Genomic DNA, 25,534 nt, shown 5'->3' on the forward strand with positions numbered 1-25,534 from the left:
TAATTATATTGTCTTGGCAAGCAGAGTTTCAACTTAACATCAGACTGGCAAGTACAAATTGGAAATGTTTTAATAAAAACCAACAATACTTACAATAACAGAATGATACTAAAAAAAAGAAGTGCACAATGAACACTACTTTACAACCAGTTAAAATAGCACACACTGTAAACAGTTAACAAAGTTATTTGAAAGGCAGGCTACAACTCAGTAATTGGTGAAATGCAGAATACTCCATGGAATCAGTCCTCAGAGTCAGAACGCAAGCACAGCAGTAGCTTACAGATGCAAGCACCCTCATTTGCAGGAAAGACCTTAGAAGTTAACCAGCACTCTGAGCTTCTCTCTCAGAAAGCATTCTCCTCCCCACAAAATCAGTGCTATCTGCTCATTTTCAGAGATGACAGCTGCCAGAGTTTTCAAGGTAAGATGCCTGAAGACCAGGTTCTCATCCTTTCAAGTTAGCAGAGCCTTGGATGCACAGAACATCATGGCTGCTTTTGCAAGGTATTCTCTCTTTAAAGATCCATGCTTTTAGAGACCATAGTCTCCAAACTACTGTGTTGTTGTCAAAGTGTATTAAAAATGCAACCAATTAAAATAAAGTAGATGTCTGAGCATGTTTTTCCATGCAAACTTATCTTTTAAAATCATACTTATTTACTCAGAAAAGCACACCAGAAAGACTTCAAGTGGAAAGGGCTCCTTCCACCTCAGGGCAGAAGATTAAAAGCCTAACCCAAACTCAGCAGTACGCTCAAAACTCAAGCTGTCTGGCGGTTTTACCAGCCAGAGCACAGATTGATCAACGTAGTTCATTGAATTAATTTTGACTCATGTCAGTTTCAGTTGAAAATTCCAGGATCGACATAGGGATATGCAAGAAACTCCCCCAGTTTATTGCCTTCCTCATCGTAATGGAGCATCCGAAAACAAACATCACAGAAAAAACAAGGATCCTCTGGTGCCAGACTGTCTTCGTTGGTTACCCACCTGCAGGTTACAAAATAAAAGTGTTTTCCATGTGAGTCCAACACATTTGTGACAAACATATCAACATTTTACTCAGAGTTGGGGATGGCAGCCACAAACATCAGTAATAATATCGACCAGGTACTACATGTATTGCATATTTCCCACCCCAGGCATACAACTTTTTTCCAAATTCCACATCCATTCAGTGTCAATCCCAGCTGCTACATTACATTGTTACTACTGCATTTCCCAAGGAACTCCTCAAACCTGTGTATCTGGTACAGTGCATAACAAAAAACCCCCACCCCAAACCCCAGGAATCTTCTGTCCACCTTATGGTTATTTAAGCCATAAAACATAAATCCATTTTCCCTTAAGGTAAGAAACTATGATATAGAGCAGACACACGACTGACCCACTCTGAGTAATAACCAAATCCATTTATAAGTCTAAAAGAAGGGTCTGGATGATGCAGACAAGAGAGGATTGCTGCATGCTCCAGCAATCACTGAAGTTAACACGAACACAGCTGCTAGTACAAGGAGGGCCTGCTGTGTCACTGAGCAATTAATTTATGATAGCACTCAGAGACCACAACAGCTCAAGGCCTCAAGTGATTAAAGATGCTATCTGCACAGATTAGAACATACAGGACAGCCAGCCAAAGCAGCTCTGCTACCCATGGTTTAGCATCTCCCCACTTAAGCTTAGTGCTCAATCCTGGTTTTAATTTAATGCATTTACATCACCTTGGGTAATGCTCTCCCCATCCCATCTTTCCCCCATATTGACCCTTTGGCTCCACCTCCCCTTATGGCCAAATGCCTCACAGATTACAGCCACTTGTGAAGGCATCCCAGAGTCTCTGCTGGGAACACTAGGATGGGCTCCCATCACAAGGGGAATTGGCTCTTTGCCTGACTCCAGGGAAGTCTAAGGCCAAACAAGCAAGATAACAAGGACACAGCTGCTGTGTCAAACTGAGGCTTAGAGTGTAAGCTGCCCTCAGGGAAAAAAAGGGCAGGGGGTGGTTTTCTAAGTAAATTGTTCAGATCTACAAAATCAGGGAGCCTAGCCTAGTCTGTAGAACTCCTTTAGAGAAATTTCTAGTGTCTATTGAAAGGCTTTCTCACGTCTAAGTCAACAGCACTAAAATGTATAAAGAGAACTGAATCCACATTTTGCACTCTTAATTGCAGAAAATTTGTCCATCACAAAAAATTTCTTCCAGTACAGTTGCACAGCACAGAGTTTTCAGATAGAGGTTAGGAGTTTACCTGTGGGGAAAGCTACATGCCTTTTAAAAATCTCTAGATTTTATTATATTTAAGTTGGACAGATCCATAGTTCCCTCTACTTAGATGCTAGATTTAATGAAAGCTCTGTACAACTTCTATCAAATTAATTTGAATCACATGTCTTGACATACAGGAAAAATGCAGCATTTTCTCCCACAAGTAAGGTTTTCAAATGTAATTGATCAAAATCCAAACTCTATGTATGCAAAAGAACCTGAGCCAAATAATTAACCTCTTCATCATTTTAGTTCTTTTGATCATCCTGATCACTGTCTCCAAATGAACGCTACCTGCTAGAGGCCTTTTCCTGGGTAGAGAGAGGACAACTGCCTGAAGACTTCAGAATACTTATGTGAAGATTATTCACACATCTTATCAAATATATACAGAGCTCTCATTTACTTATTTTTTTAAGTTAGTAGCAGCACCTAGAAAGACGTATTTAAGAGGACAACTTAAAAGGATCAAGAATGTAGTGTACCTGGCTGTATACATTTTGCACACAAAGCATTTTCTGGTACATAACCAGTGTTTCTTGATAAGCAAGGGATAGAGGTTCCGGTCCAGGCAGTCATCATGATGAATGATCCTTGAGGGAAATAAATAAATACTTTAAATAAAGACTCAGCCCCATTGGAATTTATCTGAACGTAAGCATGGACATTGAAGATAAGGCATGATTTAAATTCCTGTGTAAACTATGACTAGACTTCTGCTTAGCAATTCTTGACACAGATGAAGACCTGGAGACAGACCGCTAGTTGCACCATCTGTGGATTTTATGGTCAGGAGTAAATGCAGTTTGTGTAGTAATTCAAAAGTCTTCAGACCACCTACTTTAGACGGTCTAGTCAAAGCTTTTATCTCCTACATAGACTAACAGGCAAACACATCACCAGGTGAATGTTTAAAGGCTCATAATCCTGAGATCATCTACTCGCAACTTCTATGACTTTCTTTGGGCCGTGTTCCTCTTAGGAGGCACCATTTATTAACAATGCTTAGGTACATCAGGCTTCTGGGAACTGATCTGTCACCCACTACAGACAATCAGAGGAGTGCTCCCTCCACCCGCTGTGCACTGAACAGTGTACGCAACAGTTCTACTGTTGATGTGGTTGCCACCTCACAGCTGCTATCACCTCCTCCTCCTCTGCCTGGCCTATCCACCTCAGCCCACTATTTCCACTCCTCTGTTCTCTTTTCATTCCTGCCCCTTAGCACCAAGTCTAACCTAGCAAGTCGACTCCAGCCAGAGCCATTAACAGCATTCTGCTCCCTGGTGCAGAATGTATGTATGAATCAGTATGTAAATCTGCCACACATTGGCTCTGCATAGAAAGGGCTTTTCACTGTGGGTGCCATTCCTCCCATACCACTGTCACGCCATGCTAGTTAGAAAGCAGTCTTTTTATGCAGACAAATTATTAAAAATAAAATCTAAGGGAGATTCCTTTCTTCCTTGCAGACGTAGTCACGTGTATATGGAATAAAATCTTAAACAAGCCCTGCAGAAGGCAGTGGAATAATCTCAAAGTTAGTCTAACAAATTTAATGTCTGAAGTTTGTCAACTGAATGTTTGCTTTCAACTGCTTAAAGACTGCCAAAGAGCAGTAACTTACCTTATATCTGTGATGATAACGATGTGTTCACAGTTCCCTTGGTGACAGAAAAGGTATGGAAAGCCAATTTTGAGGGACAAATCATTAAATGTGTAGTCCTCCATTTTAACAGACTGAAGATTTCCATAGCCTCTGTCATGAGATTCTGACCACTCAATAATTGTTCTGAAAACAGAAAGGTCATCAGCATAGCCATGCTATAAACTGAATGCACACAAAAGGAAGGCCTAGGGCGATATGCAAAACTCTTCACTGGGACACAGTTAAAAAGATGGGAATCAAAACAGCTCACAACATTTTGTAATAACTTAAGGTAATTTCACAGCAATACCACAACCTCACAGAACTGTGCACTGTTCTTGTGGAACATCTGCCTTTAATGTCTACTAGGTAGCTTCCTGAGCAATTCTAGGCAGAGTGTATGCTCCTGATGGCACCCACCCAGGTCAGGTTGTTTGCAGCACAACACTTGTCAAGTATTCTGACAATTCAAGTTACCAGAAGCTCATTTTTTGTCCCTTGGTCAATAACTTTGTTTTAAAGTATTATTTTTTTTGCGGGGGGGAGGTTGCACCAAGGAGAAACACAAAGCCAACAACTGCACAGTTACGTTTCCAAAATTTAGCACTGGAAGGGCACTGGCCACCACTGCAATTATTTCTTAGCTTTTCAGCACGCTCCTACATAGAAGGCATTTCATTTCTACAAACCACGTAGGTTATCACAAGCCCTTCCATGAACATCATTGTTGCTTACAGACAGAAATACAAGGAGCAAAAAAATTGATTTCTCTGAAGTCACACACCAAGTCTGGCATAACAAGAACAGAGTCCAAACTCAGAGCTCTCCCATGCTGTCCATTTTAACATCTTGATCTCCTAAATCTCACTAGTGTGTCATACTTCAAGCCCATACTTCCTTAATATAAACTGCTATGTATAGTTTAAATGGATATGACTTGTGCTCAACCAATGTGAGCTATAGTTCCAAACAAGAGACCTCTGAGACTCTTGGCAATGTCATCTCAGATTTCTTTCCTAACAGTCACACAGTCCTCTAGTTGACTTTACCATGAAGGCATTCAGCATATTTTCAAGACTGAGCAGAACAACTGACTTCCACACACCTGAGCTTATTGTCTTTCTGACTCACCTTCTGCCTCACAGGCAAGTCATTTGGTGGTCATCACAAGTAGGGAGGGCACTTGAAAAGCCAATAGACTGGCACCTGGCACTTTCCACAGCAATCCCATCCCAACAGTGCGAAACAGGATTTGTGGGGGAAAAAAATTTATTCATTCCCTTTTCAGAAGCGAAGTGAGTGCAAGGAGTAAGTAGAGCAAGTAAAGTTAAACTTCTATGTAAAAATCAATTCAACATGAAAAGATAGTATGAAAAGCCCATTCTAGCTTCATACAGTAGACATTCCAGTCTTCACCATAAATCACAAACAAAATGAAATAAATTTCCTGTCCCTTAAGTTTTAGCTTAGTCAACATGTACAAATACTGTACCTGCTCAGATCTCTGCACTCTGGGTATCTTTTATCATTATAAAAGATGCCTTCAAAATAAAAGAAAGCAGATTTGTAGAGATCCTGAGAGAGAGAGAACGAAAGAGTTACAAGTCTCCATGAATGTTGTGGGATATTAAACACCTTAAACAAGAACATGTCAAAAAACAAGCACTTTAGGTATCTAAATTATATTAAGAGACCTCATTCTACAGGTTTCTGAGAAAAGCTTTGCACTGGTTTTAGATGCTGATGTGACAACAAGGCTTATATGATTGCCGGCTATGCAGTTGCTCTGCTGATATTATTCTTAAGCCATTACAGGTTACTTTAGTGCTCTTCTCTTATTTCTATCCCTAACATAGCAGTTACGGATTTCTACAAAATCACAGAACAAGAACACAAGATTCATTGCGCAAATAAAGTAACTGCACAGTACTGGCCTAAAAAAAGACTAATAATATTTAAACAAAATAGCAAGATGCAGTGGGTTGACCTTGGCTAGCTGCCAGACCCCCCCAGCCAGTTGCTCTCTCACTCCCTGTCCTCAACAGGACAGGGGAAAGGGCAAGCTCATGGGTTGAGATAAAGGCCCCTTAGTGAAAAAAGCAAAGGCCGCACGCAGAAGCAAAGCAAAAAGAGATTCATTCTCTACTTCCCATGAGCAGGTGATGTCCAACCACTTCTGGGGAAGCAGGGCGTCAGCATGCATAGTGGTTGCTTTGGAAGACAAATGCCTTAACCACGAATGGCCCCTCTTCTCCTTTCCTCCAGTTCTTATTGCTGAGCACAACGCCATATGCATGGCATATCCCTTTGGCCAGTTTGGGTCAGCTGTCCTGACTGTGTCCCCTCCCAGCCTCTTGCCCATCCCCAGCCCACTGGCCTTGGGGAAGACCTGCAGAGACAGCTTTGAGGCTGTGCCAGCACTGCTCAGCAACAACCAAAACACTGCTGTGTTATCAACCCTGCCTAGCCAAAAATGCAAAGCACCGCACTACGTGGGCTGCTGTGAGGAAAGTTAACTCCACCCCAGCCAGACCCAGGACACCTGATCAGGACAAACCACACCACAAAATACTTTTTGCTGAAATGACACAGAATTACTGCAGTCCTGTCCCCTGCACATGCGCATGCACAACATCCACATGGGAGCAGTCCCTGGTCACATCTGTATAAACAAGACAGACATGCAGTTCTAGAAGGTTCAATCACCTCACTTCTGGCAGGTCAGTAGCAAATCTAGCATTCTTCAAAATTCCCCCTTAATTACAAAGTTTGTCACATGCAGACAGGCCATTTGTACCAGTCTTCTCTATCAATGATAATTAACAATTTATGGCACTCACACCAACACTGCAAGAGTCACCAGATTCCAAATCCTCTCCATAAACCGAGCTAACCCATGAGCCTCTTTACACACGTAATAAATTCTGCAGCAGGACCACTGAACTATTTAGGTAAAATAATACCCATCCATAAAAAAAGCAGACTCCAGCTGCAAGCATCTCCTTGAGAAGTAACAAAATAAATAAGAACAGGAAAAAATCTTGTTGAAATAGCACAATCAAGCATCATTCTGTTTATCCATCCAGACTGCTTACACAACATCATTCACAGAGCTGTTCTCTCCTAAAGCTAAAAATTAGAGATACATTGTATTTTTAGAAACTGAGAGACAACACGCTGCAGACCAGCTGTGTGGACAGAGATCTCGGGGTTTGGGTTGATGGCAAGTAAATGCCAACGACTTAATATGACAATGATATGAGTCAACAGCGCGACCTGGCAGCGTGGACCAACCGTGTCCTGGGGTGCATCAAGCACAGCATCACTAGCTGGTCAAGGGAGGTGATTGTCCCACTCTACACTACACTGGTGCAGCCCCACCTCAAGTACTGTGTGCAGTTCTGGGTGCCTCACCATAAGAAGGACATCAAACGATTAGAGTGTGCAGAGGAGGGCTACCAATGTGGTGAAAGACCTCGAGGTCTAAGAAGGACTTGAGGACTTACAAGGAGCAGCTGAGGTCACTTGGTTGGTTAAACTTGGAGAAGAGAAGGCTGAGGGGTGACCTCATCACCATCTACAACTCCCTCAAGGTGGGCAGCGGAAGAGGAGATGCTGATCTCATCTCTCTGGTGACCAGTGACAGGACATGTGGAAACGGAATGAAGCTGTGTCAGGGGAAGTTCAGATTGGACGTTGGGAATAGGTTCTTCACTAAGAGGGTGGTCGGTCACTGGAACAGGCTCCCTCAGGAACTGGTCATGGCATCAAGCCTGTCAGAGTTCAAGGAGCATCTGGATGACACATTTAGTCATATGGTTTAGTTTTAGGTAGTTCTGCAAGGATTAGGGAGTTGGACTCAATGATCTTTATGGCCCCCTTCCAACTTGAGATATTCTATGATTCTATACAAAATATTGTGTGTGGTTTTGCAACTTAAAAACAGCTACATAATAGGAGAAAGAAATGGAACAGATTTACACAATATATTTATACAGCCAAAATTAAGAGGGGAAAAAAACCATACAAACTTTTTATTTAGATACAAATGTCATTTGACATCTAAGAAAGGAATAATTGCTTAATTAAGTCATACATCTGCTTCCCATAATTTCCATCTTCTGTCACTGCTGTGAAAACAGCCTTTACGTAAACAAATAAATTGAGCAGGGAGAAGATGACCAGGAAAGATTGTGGGTTTTTTAATCCATGTAACTTTTTTTAACTTTAAATTGTGGTCTTCCAAGTTCTTTCTGACTTATAAGAGGGTGTTGTTTTCATTTGTGCTATAACTTCTTAAAGATTGATGCCAGATAGCAGTGTGTATCATCAAACTGATCACAACACATGTACAGAAATAGTGACAAGAAGCAGGAGACAGCTTTCTGCAGTGAACCTTTAAGCAGAGAGATGCCTCAGAATGAAAACCCACAGCAGGCAGGGAACCGTATTGTTCAGGTACTTTATCATATTTTGCTGAAGGAAAATAATCGCAAAAAAAAAATAATCACCTTTGTTGCAAGACCAATACATCTAACATGCAAGTCCATCCTGGGCTACGGAAAACGGGTCAGCTGCCTTGCACAGCATTCATTACTGGAAATGAGGAGAGGTTGAAGGACACACACCAAACCCTCTCAAACCACTTCACAGTGGAACACATCTGTCCTGACTGCTGTTCAGAAAGCCATTCTGCATATGCAACTGTGCACAGCTACAACACATACAAGTGATGCTAAGATACATGTATACACACATAGTTGACCTGTAAGTTACAGGCTACAATCTTTTTCTGTATTTTCAACTGCACTTTGAAGAAAAACAGTATTTCATAACCTTTCAGCAAAAAAACTTTATCTGCAATTACACACTGGCATTCAGGTATTGCGCAAAGACTATTTAAATCCTGTATTTTCTTCGAGTATATAGAAAACTACAAGGAATCCTTCATTCATGGGCCTTAAGAGCATTTTGATAAAGTGTGTCTCCAATATACGTCAACATATAGTTTTATCACAATGAAGTGGCCCCAACCTTCACATCTCTAATTACACTGTGTGCCAGCTCTCAGGTAAACAAAAGTTATATTTATTCATCAATAGATGTGTGTGCAGGCACGTCAGACAGATAATGGCTGGGGAAAGTAACTTCAAGGAGCTTGGTTCCTTTCCATGATTAACATGGTGACCGCCTCACTCGAATTCTGTAACTTGGGAGTTGTTCACTACTCATTAAGTCACAGAATCCTAATGAACTTTTTATATGTCTGTCCAGATGCAGCCTATAACCTGCAAGAGCTTGCAGTGCAAAAGAAAAGGAAGAGAAAGAGTGCAAGACGAGTAGTGAACATGAATTATTTTACAGGCTGGGTACACAGGCATAAGCAGACTAAGTAAGAATCAAATGAGAAAACCGTGGACAACTAGGCCCTCTGGATCCCCAGACCAGTCTTATGTGTCTTTATTAACAGAAAATGAATGCTTATTTGTGCCTGGAAGTCTCTTTGAGCTAGTAATTCTAAGGTGTCAAAAGACAGGAAATGCTGACATTGAGGCCAGAGATGGGACTCATGACCTGCACGAAGGCACAGCACTTTTAAGCACAACTTTTTTTAGCTCTGTTATTGTCACCTTCCCTCCCACAAAGTACAAGTACTGCCATGCTCTGGCAACTCCTTACCAACTTTTGTGGGTCACAGCCGTTCTTAATTAGACAGTCCTTTAAAGCTGCTCCAAACTTTAGAAAACAACTGTTTGTCATAGTGAGCAGAAGGCCAAGGAGTCCACTGTTAATAAACTTGGGAATCTGAGTCAGGTCTTTCCTAATTAATTCTGGCCAGAGGTATGACCCAGACATTCCTTTCTCCCAGACTCTGAATTATACTTAAAAAGGTCCAAGATCCTTGTTAAATGTTTCCGTATCTATGGAATAAAATACCTCAATACTGCCCAGTTCACCTAACATCCCCCTGATGTTGGCTTGATTAAAGTGTCTGTTTACAAAAAAAAAACCAAACCAAACCAAAAAACGCACAGAATAGAACAGAATATTTCAGTTGGAGCGGATCTACAATGATCATCTAGTCCAACTGCCTGACCAATTCAGGGCAGACGAAAAGTTAAAGCACATTATTAATGGCATTGTCAAAATGTCTCTTAAACGCTGACAGGCTTGGGGCATTGATCACCTCTCTAGGAAGCCTGTTCCAGTGTTTCACCACCCTCTCAGTAAAGAAATGCTTCCTAATGTCCAGTCCGAAGCTCTTCTGGTGCAGGTTTGAACCATTCCTAGGCATCCTATCACTGGGTACCAGGGAGAAGAGCTTGGCATCTCCTCTCCACTTCCCCTCCTCAGGAAGCTGCAGAGAGCAATGAGGTCACCCCTCAGCCTCTCTCCAGACTAGACAAACCCAAAGCCCTTAGCCGCCCCTCACAGGACATGTCTTCCAGCCCTTTCATCAGCTTTGTGGCCCTCTTCTGGTGCATTCAAGGACCTTCACATCTGTCTTAAACAGTGGGGCCCAGCACTGCACGCAGTACTCCAGTTCAGGTGGCACCAACACTGAATACAGCAGGATAATCCCCTCTTCTGACTGGCTGGTTACACTGTGTTTGATGCACCCCAGGATGGTGTTTGCTCTCTTTGCTGCCAGGGCACACTGCTGGCTCATGTTGAGCTTAATGTCAACCAGCACCCCCAGATCCCTTTCTGCAGAGCTGCTCTCCAGCCACTCCTCTCCCAATTTAGACTTGTGTTCAGCATTACTCCATCCTAGGTGCAGAATCCAGCATCTGGACTTGTTAAATTTCATCCCATTAATCATTGCCCAGTGAAGAAAAAGCAAAAAATAAAATCACAAGCCCCCAAAGTAGCAGGCATGAAAGAGAAGTTAGGCCTATTTATGCCAATAAAATCCAAAAAGTCGCTTTCTCTCTGTATCAGCTGACAAGCTACACTTTTCTACCTAACCAATGACAGCAGCAACTTGACCCTTTCACTCAGCCTGTGCACTCAAATTGCACTTCAAGAGAAGCAAAAGCTGGCATCAACAGCTAGCTTAGCCTCCTTCCTGCGGAGTCTCAGAGCACCATTCTGATTTAAATCATTCTCTAAGACCCTTAAATTAGTCAGAAGTTATTTTCTCTATTTGGAAAAGCTAACATACTTCTGGCAGGTCATGATGCTACTTCCTTCTCAGAGTGAAAGGAAGAAAATTCTACCCCATTGATGGGTGATTACCTGTCTGCTGAAGCAACATGCAAATTTTATTGTGAAGACTTACCACATACTGAGTCTATACTTCAATGCAAGTTGTAAATTCACAATCATACTTGAGGAAAACAAAGGGAATGAATGCACAACACTCTTTAACAGCTCCTGCTGGGAGACTAGGCATGGTGGCACACACTTACTTTGGGGAAATTATCGATGTGAGGAAGCCTAATCTCAACCCTGTTGAGGCAATCACAGCCTCACATGACTCTTCAGCATGCCCAGGAGTCTCAGAACTGTCTGGTCTCAGAACTAATCAGTTAGTGCTTTACTAGATAGCGGTAGAAAGACTCTTCCATTTACTTTACAGAAATGAAAAGGCTAGTATCTGGGATGTCTTTTAGTCTCCTTAAACAAGAATGTGCCATCTTTTCACTATTATGTATGCAAATATACAACATCCTCTGGTTTCTCTCATATTGTATACCATATATTATTTGATTTATATTATATTGATAATATACTATATTATCTATATTATTAATATATAATATTGATGGACCTAGGCCCCAAGAGTGATAATCAGTGGAACAAAGCCTAGTTGGAGGCCAGTCACTAGCGGAGTACTCTAGGGTCAACACAGGGTTCAGTTCTGTTTAACATCTTCATTAATGATTTAGATGATGAGGTAGAGTGTACCCACAGCAAGTTCGCTGCTGACACAAAACTGCAAGGAGCAGCCAATATACCAGATGATTGTGCTGCCACCCAGAACCACCTTGATAGGCTGGAGAAATGGGCCAACAGGAACTTCATGAAGTTCAACCAGGAAAAGTGCAAGGCCCTGCAAACGGGGAGGAACAGCCCCATGCACCAATATATGCTGGGGGCCCCTCAGCCAGAAAGCAGCTTGGCAGAAAAGGACCTGGGGGTCCTGGTGGGCACCACGCTGACCACAAGTCAGCAGCATGCCCTTGCAGCAAAGAAGGCAAATGGGATCCTGTGCTGAATTAGACAAAGTATTGCCAGCAGGTTGAGTGAGGTGACCATTCCCCTCTATTCAGCACTGGTGAGGCCACACCCGCAGTTCTGGGTTCAGTTCTGGGCTCCTCAGTGCAAGAGAGAGGGTCTTTGTTGACCCCTTTTGCACTTCCTCAGAGAATGCCTGGCAATTGTAGGAGAGGGGAATAATCTTCATTCCTACTTTTGATCAGCACCCAGTTGCAAACACTAAAGCATATAAGTTCAGAGGGGGATTGTCTACATTCAGCCCAAAGTCACTTCACAGGGATACATCTATGCAAGAACTCACTGCCAGTGCTACTACTTAACATTAATGATGTTTTTCCTGACATTGCACAAAACAGGGCAGCTTGGTAATGTCACCAGGAAGATGTATTTCCAGTGCAGAACCAATGCAGCTGAATTCAGTGCTAGAGAAAAACAAAGCAAACATCTCTGCCTCCCTCTCTCCTGTATGTTTTCAAAGCTCCTACACAGGTAGAGGGTTCCACATAGAAGGTTTTACCTTGCTGATGTGCTCTGGTGCTTGATCTGGCTGACTGCTGAACTCACCACCTATCTGGAGGTCACTGACACAGGAAATTGAGTCTCTCAGTTCAGTGAGCTTCTGGCCGCCCAGTACAAGGACTGTCTGATAGGGTTTGTGATCTTTATGCTACAAAGAAAACAGCATACAAGCTTCAAGTAAAAAAACAAAAAATCACTTGTTAGCATCAGTACTGCTTGCTCTTCAGTTGACAGCTTGAGGTCATTAATGGCAGCATATGGTGCATCACCTCTCTGTACAAGATTTTAAACAGCATATTGCCTGCCTCAGCCTCTAAGGCTGCCATTTGTTAGTTTTATTCAGAAATTCAAAAGTCACATTCCCCACCGCAAAGTGCAGGAAAGATAAAAAGTCTGACCACACTTATTCCAAATCCAGAACGAGTACTCTAGTTTTTACATATTTACTTTCAGATTTTGAGCTTTCTGTGAAATCAATTAACTGCTGAGTAATTATTGTAAAAATTTTCCTTCTGTAAACCACTAACAGAATGAAAATCAGATTCTGGAAAAGCCTTAGGAAGTTACCACAGTGGAAGGGTTTACCATGCTCCCTCAGTGGATTCACTGATTGTAACTGCTTGGGAAAGCAAGACATTACCTGAATAGGGAAGAGGTATCAGAATACAACCTAGAGTATTTAGTACCAACCTTCTGAAATATGACAGGATAGAAAATGTTCAGAGTTAAAAGTAGTTCTCCCTCTTCAACTAGATCTACTGGATCATCTGGTCTCTTCCCAATTGCATGTGACTCCTGGAAAAAAATCCATGCATATAATATTGGCAACCACTTATATAGTACAGCACCTGGATAAAAGTCTGAGAAATGCTGTTCTAACTGTAACTCATTTTTGACATTCTTCTGAATGAATGACAGCTTACTTCCTCCAAGACAGAAAGGTGAGAAACTGCTACAATTAGTGATTTCAAGCATTTTCCTTCATTCCTCAGCTCTGGAGAAGCTGAAGTGCTTTCAGCAATTGTAAGATAACTGACTACTCCTTGGCTACTGAGAGGTCCTGCATAAAGGATTTAAAGCCTGTTGCCACTTTGCCCTCATGGAATCCAGCTGCTACCAACTTCCATCACTTAATGCTTTGAAATGCTCTTTGAATGCTTTCACATTTAAAGGTGGAATTGCAGCCCTCAACTTGAGAAAAACCAACCTAGAAACTAGCCATAGGATTAAGTATATGAAAACAAAATTAGTGCAATGCTTCCTCTTATTAGGGAAGCCTGACATAGCTGGAAGTCTCAGTTTCTCCAAAATTCAGCACTGCCCTTGCCACACTAGTATGTTTTAGAAAAGAAGTGAAAGCATTTCCACATTTCCATCCTACTTTGTATTTAAGACATAGCCCAGCTGTGAGAATGAGGGAGGGCACTTTTCTGTGGCAGTCAGTTTCCTCCTTTTTCAACAAATCAAGAGTGAATACTGACTGCACAAACACTTCCCACCAGCACGAAGTGTTCTTCAGATTTAAGAACAGGAGCGTATACTGCTGTGAGACTTCAGTTTAGAGATACTTGTGCTCTATGCCTTGCACTACCCTTCTTCATGCAACACATTCCAAACTCACATTTCTCATTGCTCTTATCCTATTCTAGGACACTATGGTGCCAACCAGCTCTGACACATAAACCAGTAAACACAGCTTCCTTAAAGGATGCAGTAACTGGTCATGTGCTTCGGTCTTCAGAAATAGAAACCCTTTATGAAGATTTCTGTTGCAAATATTTTCTCAGATATGCCCCAGGCCAACAGCCCAACACAGCTGTTGCATCTCAGCTGATATGTCATGTGCCTGGGCCTCTAGAAGGCTGAAACAAGATCACTCACAACAGACCTGGAAACCTCAAGGGGAAGAAATGTTTAATAGTCACAAGTGAGGCTCCTTCCTCACTACACATCCATCTCTAATTTTTATAGTAGCTCATGGTTTGCTTGTTCAAGCCATGGATTCCAGCACTGCAAAATTTAAGAACTTAAGTTTTCTGGTTTAGGACTTTAATGGTTGTGAAGAAATCTTACAAAGAGAGATACTAAGCACAGTTAAAGGAATTGCAAGATGGCTTTTGAGGGGCTGATCACTACACTTCTTGTTCATGACAGCTCAGAATGGCTGAGAAACTTGGGTTACAAAGCTCAGAATTAGGAACCTATTGCTACCATGTTCCTACTGTCTTCCTCTTTCAGCCTTGCAGAAACTAGCTTACAGTCATTTACATATTAAAGCTTAGATTCCAACATAGGACTCCAGGACCAAAACCATTTTGCACTTTGTCTAGCTCTACGTAAGTTCACATGATGGTCAGTACTCTTGATAATAAAAGCAGTCATACAGTGGTGATGAGATGGAATTCCTCCTTACTACATTCAGTACCAACAGACTGTAAGAGCAGAGTTTCTGTCCTGTCTTTCTATAAAATGTCTTTAATCTTAAGCATAACCTGCAAACTTGTATCTGCAAACATTTACAGTGTACAGATATTCACTATGAATATTTACTTTTTCATATCACTTTTTCATAGTGATGAAATATCACTTTTTCATAGTGATGAAATATCACTTTTTCATAGTGATGAAAAAAAAAAAGGAACCAGAGGTTGGGTTTTGGCTGTGCTGAACTGTCTTGAGATCCTTATAAGATGACAGGGAACTTACCATCTCATAGGCAAGAGTTTCTTGTCTGCAGGCCCGATCCACAATAATTGTTTCTTCTCTCCTCTCTAATGCCTTCTTTCTAATTCTGAGGGGCAGGAACACAGGACAAAATTTAATTCAACTACTTCCATGCAGAATCTCTAGGTATATTTCTAACAACACAAGCTACTACAGTACAGCTTTCAAAGAGCAGGATTTCTGGTTTAGTATGACAGATTAACTTAAAATACTCTTGCCTCCTGACTCCCATAAAACCTGGTAGTACACAGGCCAGCTTGTGGATTCCAGCTTGTATTTTTCTTTCCCCTTCTGCACAAACTACAGATTGTTTGTGGGCAGTTTTACACTTATGAGAAAAAACACCAAAATTTTGTCTGTAGAGGCGCTCCTAGAAAGAACACTTTGCTACCTTTGAGGAAGCTGTTTGAACTCCCTCCTACTTCAGAGAAATTCAATTCATGTTCAAGCAAAAAAAAACAAAAAAAAAGAAAACCCCACAAATATTCTTAACCCAATGACATAGATACTTTTCTTTAAAAACTTCAGTACCATTTGTAGAAGAAAGAGTGTCATACATAGAATATCTACTAAAACTCATGTATTTAACCACTGCATGAACACCAAATCCTTTTTAACTTCTGGGGCAAGTCTACTTACCCTCCAGACCTTCCTGAAGGTTTTCAGTAGCAATCAGACTTAACAATGATCACAACCTTAACACATTTCTTCACATTAGTACTACATAAACTGAACTTCAAGTATAGCAAAGACCTGAACTGGCAAGTATGAGTTCAAAGTTCACTAACTGACAGAAACTTAACATATATTGCTCAACCTCTGAAATGCACCAGTAGTATCAAGGAATGCTGTGAGGAGTGGGTTCAGCTAAGAGGTATCTGGCTACAACTAACACTTTAGCTGTTACAATGTGACTGTGGGGTACTAGAGGTAAGAGCTACAGATTTATTTCACAAGGCTTTGGAGAAGCCTCCAGCACAGTCCAAACTAGGTGCGTGTTCAGAAGTACCTAGGTCCAGAAATCCTAAGTTCTTCCAGTAAGAATGATGGCATATTCTGTATATCTTAATAAAAAGTTCCTAAGTAACATTCAAGCTGAAGGTTTGAATAAGCTGGTGTTTCTGCCTTTAGAGTATTTCTGGACACTGTTCCAGAAAGTACACCACTACCTGGAAAGTGAACAAGCAGCCAGCCATGCTTTTGTGCTTGTTTTACAGCCCACCCCGTATCAGGGTACAGAGTGTACTGTAACAACATACCGAAGAGTTAGTAGACTGCTATCTTCAGGAATAACATCTGGGTCCTCTTCTTTATCAGAAGGCATTAACATATCAATGCTAGGACAATAAAGAAAATAACTGTTATACATTTTTTCATTCTTACTTCATAACAAAAATCGGTTAAGCTATTCTTAAAAGGAACAAAGACAGCAAAATGTGTATAAGCAAGATATAGCTTGTATAGCCTAAATTAGGGCAAAAAGGCAGTATGGTTGTTAAGATAAACAAACAGAAGACAGAGAGTCCTGGAGTTGATATCTGGTTTTCACAGAGATTGGGTAAATTTTATCTTTATTTTGCATTCTGCCTAATGGAACATAGCTATCTAGAGAGGTTTAACAATCTTCATTAAAAATGTGTGTGCAACGCTTTTCATAAACTAAAAATGCCACTTGCTTTTTCAAATCTCATCCACCTACTCTGATTTTCTGACAATATATGGCAAAATAGATTCAACCAAAAGGAATCATCAAACTCAGCCTGTACGGTAGGCAATACTATCACTGCAGTAAAGAATAAGCCGTTAGAGTGGAACTCCATAGGTATATACAGTAATCGAGAAACAGAAGTCTGGAATCAACTGGTATCAGCTGACAATAAGCAAAAGTCAGAAACAGAATTTTAGTTGTGGGTAGATGCCCTAGTTCGGATGACCCAATAAAGTCACTCTGTATTGAAGACAATTTGAATTTACTATTGTTTAGTTAGTTTCTTACCATCCAGCAGTACACAGAGTTTTAACCATCCTTACAGATTTCATCCCAAACAGAAAATCATTCTTTTTAAGTTACTGAGAAAAGGAGATTCCTTCAGAAGCACCATTTTAGAAGAAACTATACAGAGAGTAGTTACAAACTCTTGGAAACAGAATCAACCTTATCCTTAGATTCCCACTTGAGGAAGTGGAGGCAGAGACAACTGAGTCCTGTATCAAGTGCAGACTGAACCACTGCTGAGAAATAGTAATTTAACTAACATGAAGGACAGGAACAGCACTTTGGACAACACAGAGCAAGTATTACTCTTTTAGATGGGGCTGTTCTCCATTCAGCATAGATCAGTATTATGAATAGCCCACCTAATGAAGTAATGTATAGCCCTTGACAGGTAAAGCAACTCACAACTGACCCTTCTGTGGAACTGACATCCCACCAGCACAACCAGACTTTATCTAAGTCTTCCTGCACATGGATCAGTGACTCCATTCACCAGAAGTCCCCAACTCATTTAAAACCTGACATTTTGAAGAAATGACTGAGTATTTTTGTTCTTTAAACACCACACATCTTATCTGCAGGATCTGAAAACGTCTGTTGCCTACCATTGTGAAGTTTCAACTGCATCAAAGGTCACAGTTTCCCATCTTCCTTCTATGCATACATACGATGTCAGAACTCCCCAACAATACCTGTGCTTTCCTTCCCTCTCATGGCTGAAGGCTAGGGATCTCCGGCTGTGGTATCCCCGCCATGACCACTAATTGCCTGCTGCAGGAAAAAAACTAACATTCCCCAGAAAGCAGCTTCAAGCAGACACCACGTAAAATAGCGGGCATGTAAGCTGCTTTCTCTTTTTCCTTGTAAGGACAGAAATGTAGCTAGCACAAAGACAATCTGCCACTGAATCCCTGATAATGTCTGTGGACCCTTGCAAGCCCAGATACTGCCATCTTTCATTCCTGGCAAGTCAGAAACCCTCAATTTCTAAAGGAATGCTACACAGAGCAAATTTTTCAGTATTTTGAATCAGTCTAATAATTCATGACATATGTAACTGTATCACATGCACTGAAGCCTTGAAAGGCTTTGCTGTATGGCCTTTTACACAGGCCATGCTGGAGCTCCTCCTGGGTAACTTTAGTGCCGCCAGTGGAACCACATCACTAATACTTGGTCCATGGTCCTGAGGAAACCAGGCTTTATAAATGGAAAGTATATGCTAATCCCTCCAGAAATTAAGGTAAGTAGTCAGTGTCATGCACCTTACAGACAAAAGTGCAGGCAATACACAGTTTGCACCAGGCATACCTCACTCCTGACAGCCACAAGCAGTGGATTCCACTGTGTTCCCACACAGAATATTCCCTGCACGCAAGACAAATACACTCAGTGCACTCAGTATGGTAGAGCGGAAAACTCTGGCCACACTGTTCAATGGACACTGAGGTGAACTGTAGCAGAGTGATGAGGAACAATAGTTGAAGGTCTCACTTGAAGAAAGCATGAAAAGTATTACATGAAATTTATGTCCCCTAGAAAGATATCTGCAGCAGCCAGAAATAAAAAGTCCAAAGGCAAGTCTGTGGCAATTTGGACATGGAAACAGACTATTAGTGAAGCCTTTAATCACCGTGACTTTACTTTTCTCAGAATATTCTGACAGCACAACGAGCTTTCTAAGTTCTAGAAATTGGAAGATGCTTTAGTATGTTGCCTGATATTGTCATAGTAAGCAGATACAATGTTTATATTACCCTTTATAGTGCATATATTTTAAGGGCAGTACTTTCATCACCTTTGAGACACTAATACTACACGACGCTAAATACTAATACGTTAAGACGCTAATACTAGCTTAATGCAGCTTTATAACACATCCCTAGAGATATTTACAACTACCCCTTCTAATATAACAAGAAGGTGAATTAGGGCTGAAGTGGAATAAGTTATCTGTAAGCCTCACCTCCCTTGACCTACCTAAAATCCACATTGATTTGAGACTTAGCCTGCCCCACATGTACACAACAAATCACTCAGAAGGCAAAACAGAATAACATAACCTAGCATCTCCAACATTCAAGCACTTCAACCACTCAAACACAAATAATAGATCCTAAGATAAACTTCTTTGCTCACAGACCACTAAGGCACTTGAAAAAAACTTAAAACTTTATCCTCTCTACACACTGGTTATTTAAGAGAACTACTGATGGAATCTCCTAGCTAAGGACACCATTTTACATCTGTTTAAAATCTGCTGAAAACCCAAGCAATCTCTATAACAACCGTCTGTGTACAACTTGAGCAGTATGCAAAGCATTCTTACAGAGTCAAATTCAAGTGATTGAAGATGGAATTTTTTTCTTGCATTCTGCCTGCAGTAACATATTACAGGAAGAAAACAAAAGGGAAAAAAATCAGCCACAACACACTGAGATAAACAAAGACTTAAATATCATTTAAACATTATACTGTTTCTCCTTATCAGAAGACTCTAAATAATCAAGAATACTTAAATGTACACTATGTCTCTATACGCTAAAAAAGATTTAAATATGGATACTGAAAAAGTTCATCCTGAGTCCATGAAAGATTCTCTTAAATATTACTATTTTAAAAATAGATATAAGAAGAGTATCCACATCTTCCTGTCTCTCTTCTACCCAAAGAAAACCTGCTTAACCTGCCAGAAGTTCCCTTGCAAGTAGTTCACAATCAGAAAAATCTGTGTTTATATCCAGGATGTGTTCATTTCAGCTCTTAGAAAACTGTATTTATGCAAATAATAAATGTGACCCCATACCCCATAGAACAGATCTTGGTGTACTCCAGTGTTTTCATCTCTTCTCAAGGGAGGAATACAGACAGCTGAGAGCAGGCGAGTGAAAGTGATCAGAGCTAGTGATTTGAGGTTGGCCAGTGTTAAGGACAGATTCAAGAGGCTGGGACTATTTAATTTAAAAGCAAAAGCACATGGAGATTAGGGATTGGGATTTCTAGCCTGTACAGGGGAAAGGTCATACCAGGATGTGCAGGTTTATCTTCATTCTCCTGCAAAGCCATAAGCAGCTGCCAGATGACCTGTCTTTCCCCTTGCCCAGACCGCCCATCCTTTTTTTCTTTCCCAAATCTTTTCACTACACAGCACCACTTTCTGCAGTACACTCAGCAGCAAACAGACAGCACTGCTCTGTAACACCAGCAAACGCAGACGGCAGATGAAATGTAGCAGTCACAGACTGAAGAAAGCAGAACAGACGACAAAGTAGAATGAATGAAGGGGAAAAATAAACAAAGCATAGAAAATCTGCTTGGAATTCAAGTGAAAACAGCAATAAACACATTCAAGCAACAAGGTCACTGCAAAGAATAAGCCACGTCATAGGGGCAATCAGAGACTACATCTGCCCTGGGAAAGCTTACAGAATAATTCCCACAGTTGCTGCCACAACACAACACATGAACTGGTTTTAATACTAACATCAGCTTCTATTTTTACTAAGCCTAGTAATGGTGAAAAATTATCCTAATCGCCAGAACTACGCAGAAGGAAAGCGTTTTAGTTAAGCTAGCATTAAAGACAGCAAGAATGCCCAGAAAATTTCTTCTCCATTAGCAAGGCAAGATATAATTCAGTAAGTGTTGATTTCTTCCTATTTAAAAATGCCCCTATAAGTCTTGAGTTCAGAATGGCTTACTAAGCTTTCACCATTACACACGACACTCACACAGGTATATTTTGGCTCAGACATTGAATTCCATGCTCCTGGGTTCCTATTCCTATTCTCTGTTCCTTGCCTTTTACTAAAGCAACAAATGTTTCTACCTTCCTCTTCCTCCTTCCTCTGAGGTACCATCATAATTTAAACAAACAATAATTATCAAATGAACTTGTCCAGTAAATAAATTTATCTCAAATAATGTTGCTAATGTTGTTTTTGCTGTCATGTTTTCCCCATAATTTGGGGTATAACTGTGAAAACATTAGAAGGACATGCCCATGACACACCTTCTGCACTTTTAATAGGCATCTTGCCTGCAGGGCACTGAAGGAAAAGCCATCAAGAAGAGCTCAATATATAGCGCAATCCTAGCTACATTTACCAAATTATGCCTTCTGCATCACTTCTAAGACTATGTTCATTCTATTCAGTGCATGAAAGTGAAAAACCTCCATCTTGCATTTGAAATAAATAGCTTGTAAATACTTCTGTGTCTTTGAGGAAACAATAACTGAAGGACAGAACTTGCACAAACAGAACTCTAGCATGTCTTCCTTACTGATGAGCTACAGACAAACTGTGATGCTTTCTGCAGGAATTACTGCTTGAAATCAGACCTTTTCTACACGAGAGATTGATTCTCACTATTCACATGACCTGAAAGCCTTCCCGCTTTAGCATGTTGGATTCCGCTTAAACCCCTAGATGGTTCTCTTCTTTCAACAGTAGTTTAAAATTAATTTGTCCACAAATATGAGTGAAGTTATAAGTGCAAAACAAGAGAATATTTTTTTCTTTCCAGCCCTAGTGCCACCTAGGCTGCTTGGGCGAACAGCACTGTGTCCTGCACAAAGAAGCACCTGCATAGCTTTGACTTTGCCACCAGCCCTGACAGAAACAGTTAGTAGAGGCTAAGGACCCGGACAAGCCAGTTACCGTAACTCATCTAAATGATATTAACACAAACAGATGCCTGGCTCTTTTTCTTCATATAAGGTACGCCTTCAATTTTGCAACTGGGGCCTCCTAACACGATGGACAGGTTCAGGAATCTTAAAGAGTAACATGTTTCTAAGTATTTACTTAAGCAACTTGTTAAGTGCTGAACTGTTTGTGAATTCACGGCGGTAACATAAAGTTTCCACCAGTGGAGCGTTACCATCTAGAAAAACGACGCTTTCCTTCTCCACTGTGTGTCTAACCGGGAGATTAAAAACCCGACATGGCACAGAACCGGAAAAGACAGTTCTGAAGGGGGTTTGCTCGCGCACTTCCCGCCTCTCTTGAGGAATCGCTGCAGCGTCTGACCGACAGCACCTACTAACCCCGGCCCGGGACGGCCTCCCCTGCACCAGCACCGAGCGAGACCGAAAGCTTCTCCCTAGGACCGGGGCCGCAAATCCCCGCCTGGAGACAGCCGGTGGTTTCAGCCCTTCCTTGAGCTGAGCAGCGTCGGACGGGCCCTGGCCTGCACGCCGCCGCGTAGCCCCGGCAACGAGCCCCGGCTCTCAGCGGGGCTCCGCGGGCCGCCCCACCCGCCCGCCGCCGGCCCCGCGGCCACCTGCACACGGCTCGCAGCTCGGCCACCGTCTCCGCCGCGCAGGCTAGCTCCGCCGCTACGGCCGCGTCCGCCTCGGCCGCCTCCTCCGCCGCCAGCGAGAGATCGGGCTGCCCCAGCTGCTGCCACCAGCAGTGCCCAAAAGCGCCCACGCAGAAGCCGCGCGTGTACAGCTCCGCCACCTCGTAGTCGGGCACAGGCCCTGCCGCCTCGACCGCGGCCATGGCCGCCGGGCCCGCGCGCGGCCCGCTGGGGCCTGTAGTCCGCCGCGACGACCGTTAACGGCCGCCGCCAAAACGCGTCACGGTCGCCTCAGACTGCGCGACTCTGTGGGCGGGCCCGGCGAGCGGCGGGACAGCGCGTCCGTCCGTCCGTCCGTCCGGGCTGGAAGGAGGCGGGCCAGGGGCTTGTCAGCCGCCCGCCGCTGACTGGAGCGCTGTCGGTGCCTGCTGGGGCGATCTGAGGGGGAAGAGCGGCGGGGAGGCTGCCGCCGAAGGAGACGATGCGGCCTGAGCGGCTGGCGTCTGCGGGGAGCGAAGGAAGGGACGCTGCGAGCCGGTGCCGGGCCTCCGAGCCCGTGGGGCGCCTTGCAGGGCAGAAGGACGGTCACGGGAGGGGAGGGCGGCTGTGGAGCTCCTCCTGCGATTCTGGAAAGTGCCTGGTACCGTTCATTAAAAAATCCTAAAAAAAATTTTAAAAATAAATAAGTCTCAAGTCAGTAAAATGAACTGTGTCCGTGATTTTGCACCAGTACAAAGTCTTTCACCGTGCTTTACTGAAAAATCGCATTTTCTCCTCTTCAAATGAAAACCTAATGCTTGCCAACCCTTTCTTTTATAGCATTAGGGTGTTTAGTAACAAGGTTCCTGAGATAGATGACAATTTACTTGACTAGCACCACTCATGCCATCACTTTAAAAAAAAATCTCTGTTGGCCTCTGCCTTTCTTCCTAGCCACATGGGATTAATGGTGCACTGCAGTTTCTCCAGGAGCAATTTTTTTATGGGGTACACAACGCCACAATGGACAGTGGCAGGATACTCTTGTGCTAGAGCACCTGGGAATGCCCCACTGGAACAGTGTGACAAAGCTGCCACGAGCACAACCTGCGAAGAAAGAGGCAGAAGTAATTCTGGATTGAGCTAACCTGATATACCTGTTGCACGTACCAGTAGAAGCACAGCCTTCTCACTTGCTTCAAGCCAAAATATCCTACTACTTACGTAAATATGAAAATAATACTTGAAGGGAGGCTGTGTTAACAGATGGTTTGTTGGAGCAGAGGGTGAACATAAAAGCAGAAAAAGTTCATGAAAAGATTTCTTTGCAAACTGCATGGAAGTGATAGGATGCTGAGAGTAGAAGAAGGTCACAACATTTGCCTGTGCTTTTGCAAAGAAAGGAGTCGGGGAGGAGGAGAAGAATGTAATCGCACAGCTCTATGATATAAGATCATATTTTTACTTCATTTACCAATAACAGAAGGTCTGAAGTCCTTATACCTTCCCCAGTTATATTTAGACTTGCATTTCAATGCTAAATTTTTTTATTAGCTCTCACCTCTGCCTCTTAATTGCAATTATCATTCCTCATTATGGAAGCTTTGCTAAGCTTCAGCCCATTTTTCTGGGCACATTTTTTTTTTCTGCCCTATAGTTACTGACAGCCTGTATTTCCTTCTTCAGCTACACCCTCTGCTTTCTTCATCTGTCACCTTTGCACATCATGACACTCCCCAGCTCTGGAAGAAGCTCTTGATTAAGGGCTGTTGCCCTCACTTCCTGTTGTATCCTCCCTGAAACTAGTTGTTCCATGAGGGATTCTCATTCCAATTTCCAAAGCCATGCCTGCCTTTTTATGTGTTTGTTGTTATCTCCTGTGTCCTGTTTATGTTATGAACATACCTTTCCCCTTTGTGTACTTGCAATGTTACCTGAAATTTGAAAACACCCCATCATTTATCTGATGTAGCCACGTCTAGGGTGGAAGTGACTGGGCTGTATTGCCTTAAGTGCAGTGTTGACATAAACATGTAGGAGCAATTTGGGCCAAGAGTAGCAGGATTAAACCCTACTCTTCTAGAAATCTATCACAGATCTTTAGGGTTCATAGAATGGAAATGAGATACTGGTTTCAAAAACCTTCTTTGGAAAACCACACACACCGAAGTGTGGGCTGGATGTTTTTGTAAGACCATGTGAAAACAGCATCACAGAATTGCCCAAGGCAAGGGTGGTCAATGCCAACCACAGCATCATCACAGAGGACAGTGTGGTTTGGAAGGGGCTAGAGACTGCTGTGTTGTTAATTATTCATGCTTCTTGGAATAATCCCCTTGGGCTGTGCAGTTAGATATATGAATTTTCCTCACTGCCTCTCTTCCTACTCCCCATGACAGGTTGGATTTTGGAGTTCTGTATTAGTTAAAAAACTCAGTGTAAAGTCCATAAAGCTCAAGCAGGAAGACTGGATACGTAGAAGCTCAAGGAGTAGCTAAGTTGAAAATACCAAAGCTGATAATTTTTAACCATGAGTGGATAATACGTTTTCTGTTTCATTTCCAAACTTCAATACTAAGAAGTCATACACTTATAAAGCATCTCAGCTCAATCCAAATCCTCTTAAGAACAAAGAGAGCTATTTATTTTTGTAGCTTGGAATTAATCTGCCCTTTATATACTAGGCACAAGGCACATGGGCATTTCAAGGTTTCCAAGAGGTACTTACTTTTCTCTGCTTGAGAGACTTTAATAATTCAACATTAATGCAATGAAGGATGTATGAAGAACTCAAGCAGTGTAAACCAGGCAGGTTCTAAGCTGAATTCTTTAAGACAAGAAGTGCTGAAATGCAAAGAGCATTGAAAGACTG

The 25,534-nt window shown here is 42.2% G+C and overlaps 1 protein-coding gene across 2 annotated transcripts; it reads right to left on the reverse strand.

Moving 5' to 3' along the window:
• Positions 1 to 45: 45 nt before the first annotated feature.
• SNAPC3 (small nuclear RNA activating complex polypeptide 3) lies at positions 46 to 22,963 on the reverse strand. Of its 2 annotated transcripts, XM_075739907.1 has the most exons (9): positions 22,666 to 22,962; positions 16,643 to 16,720; positions 15,366 to 15,450; positions 13,350 to 13,454; positions 12,658 to 12,807; positions 5,410 to 5,492; positions 3,897 to 4,061; positions 2,755 to 2,862; positions 46 to 993 (listed from the first exon to the last, which is right to left on the reverse strand). In XM_075739907.1, exons 1-9 carry the CDS (start codon positions 22,884 to 22,886, stop codon positions 846 to 848), a joined length of 1,143 nt encoding a protein of 380 aa, XP_075596022.1. In that variant the 5' UTR covers positions 22,887 to 22,962; the 3' UTR covers positions 46 to 845. The 2 variants fall into 2 exon arrangements, with proteins under 2 accessions (XP_075596022.1, XP_075596023.1); XM_075739908.1 differs by lacking the exons at positions 46 to 993; positions 2,755 to 2,862; positions 3,897 to 4,061; positions 5,410 to 5,492 and adding an exon at positions 5,864 to 6,306 and having other exon boundaries at positions 22,666 to 22,963.
• Positions 22,964 to 25,534: the final 2,571 nt, after the last annotated feature.

The sequence above is a fragment of the Balearica regulorum genome, chromosome Z (assembly GCF_011004875.1).
Source record: "Balearica regulorum gibbericeps isolate bBalReg1 chromosome Z, bBalReg1.pri, whole genome shotgun sequence".
Taxonomy (NCBI): Eukaryota; Metazoa; Chordata; class Aves; order Gruiformes; family Gruidae; genus Balearica; species Balearica regulorum.

Excerpts from the sequence above, each read along its gene's own strand:
- SNAPC3 (XM_075739907.1), bottom strand. The coding sequence starts at position 22,886 with ATGGCCGCGGTCGAGGCGGCAGGGCCTGTGCCCGACTACGAGGTGGCG. Across the intron at positions 16,721-22,665 it reads GAGCTGCGAGCCGTGTGCAG|CATTGATATGTTAATGCCTT; the intron begins GTGGCCGCGGGG and ends TTATTGTCCTAG. Across the intron at positions 12,808-13,349 it reads ATCCTGTCATATTTCAGAAG|CATAAAGATCACAAACCCTA; the intron begins GTTGGTACTAAA and ends TTTTCTTTGTAG.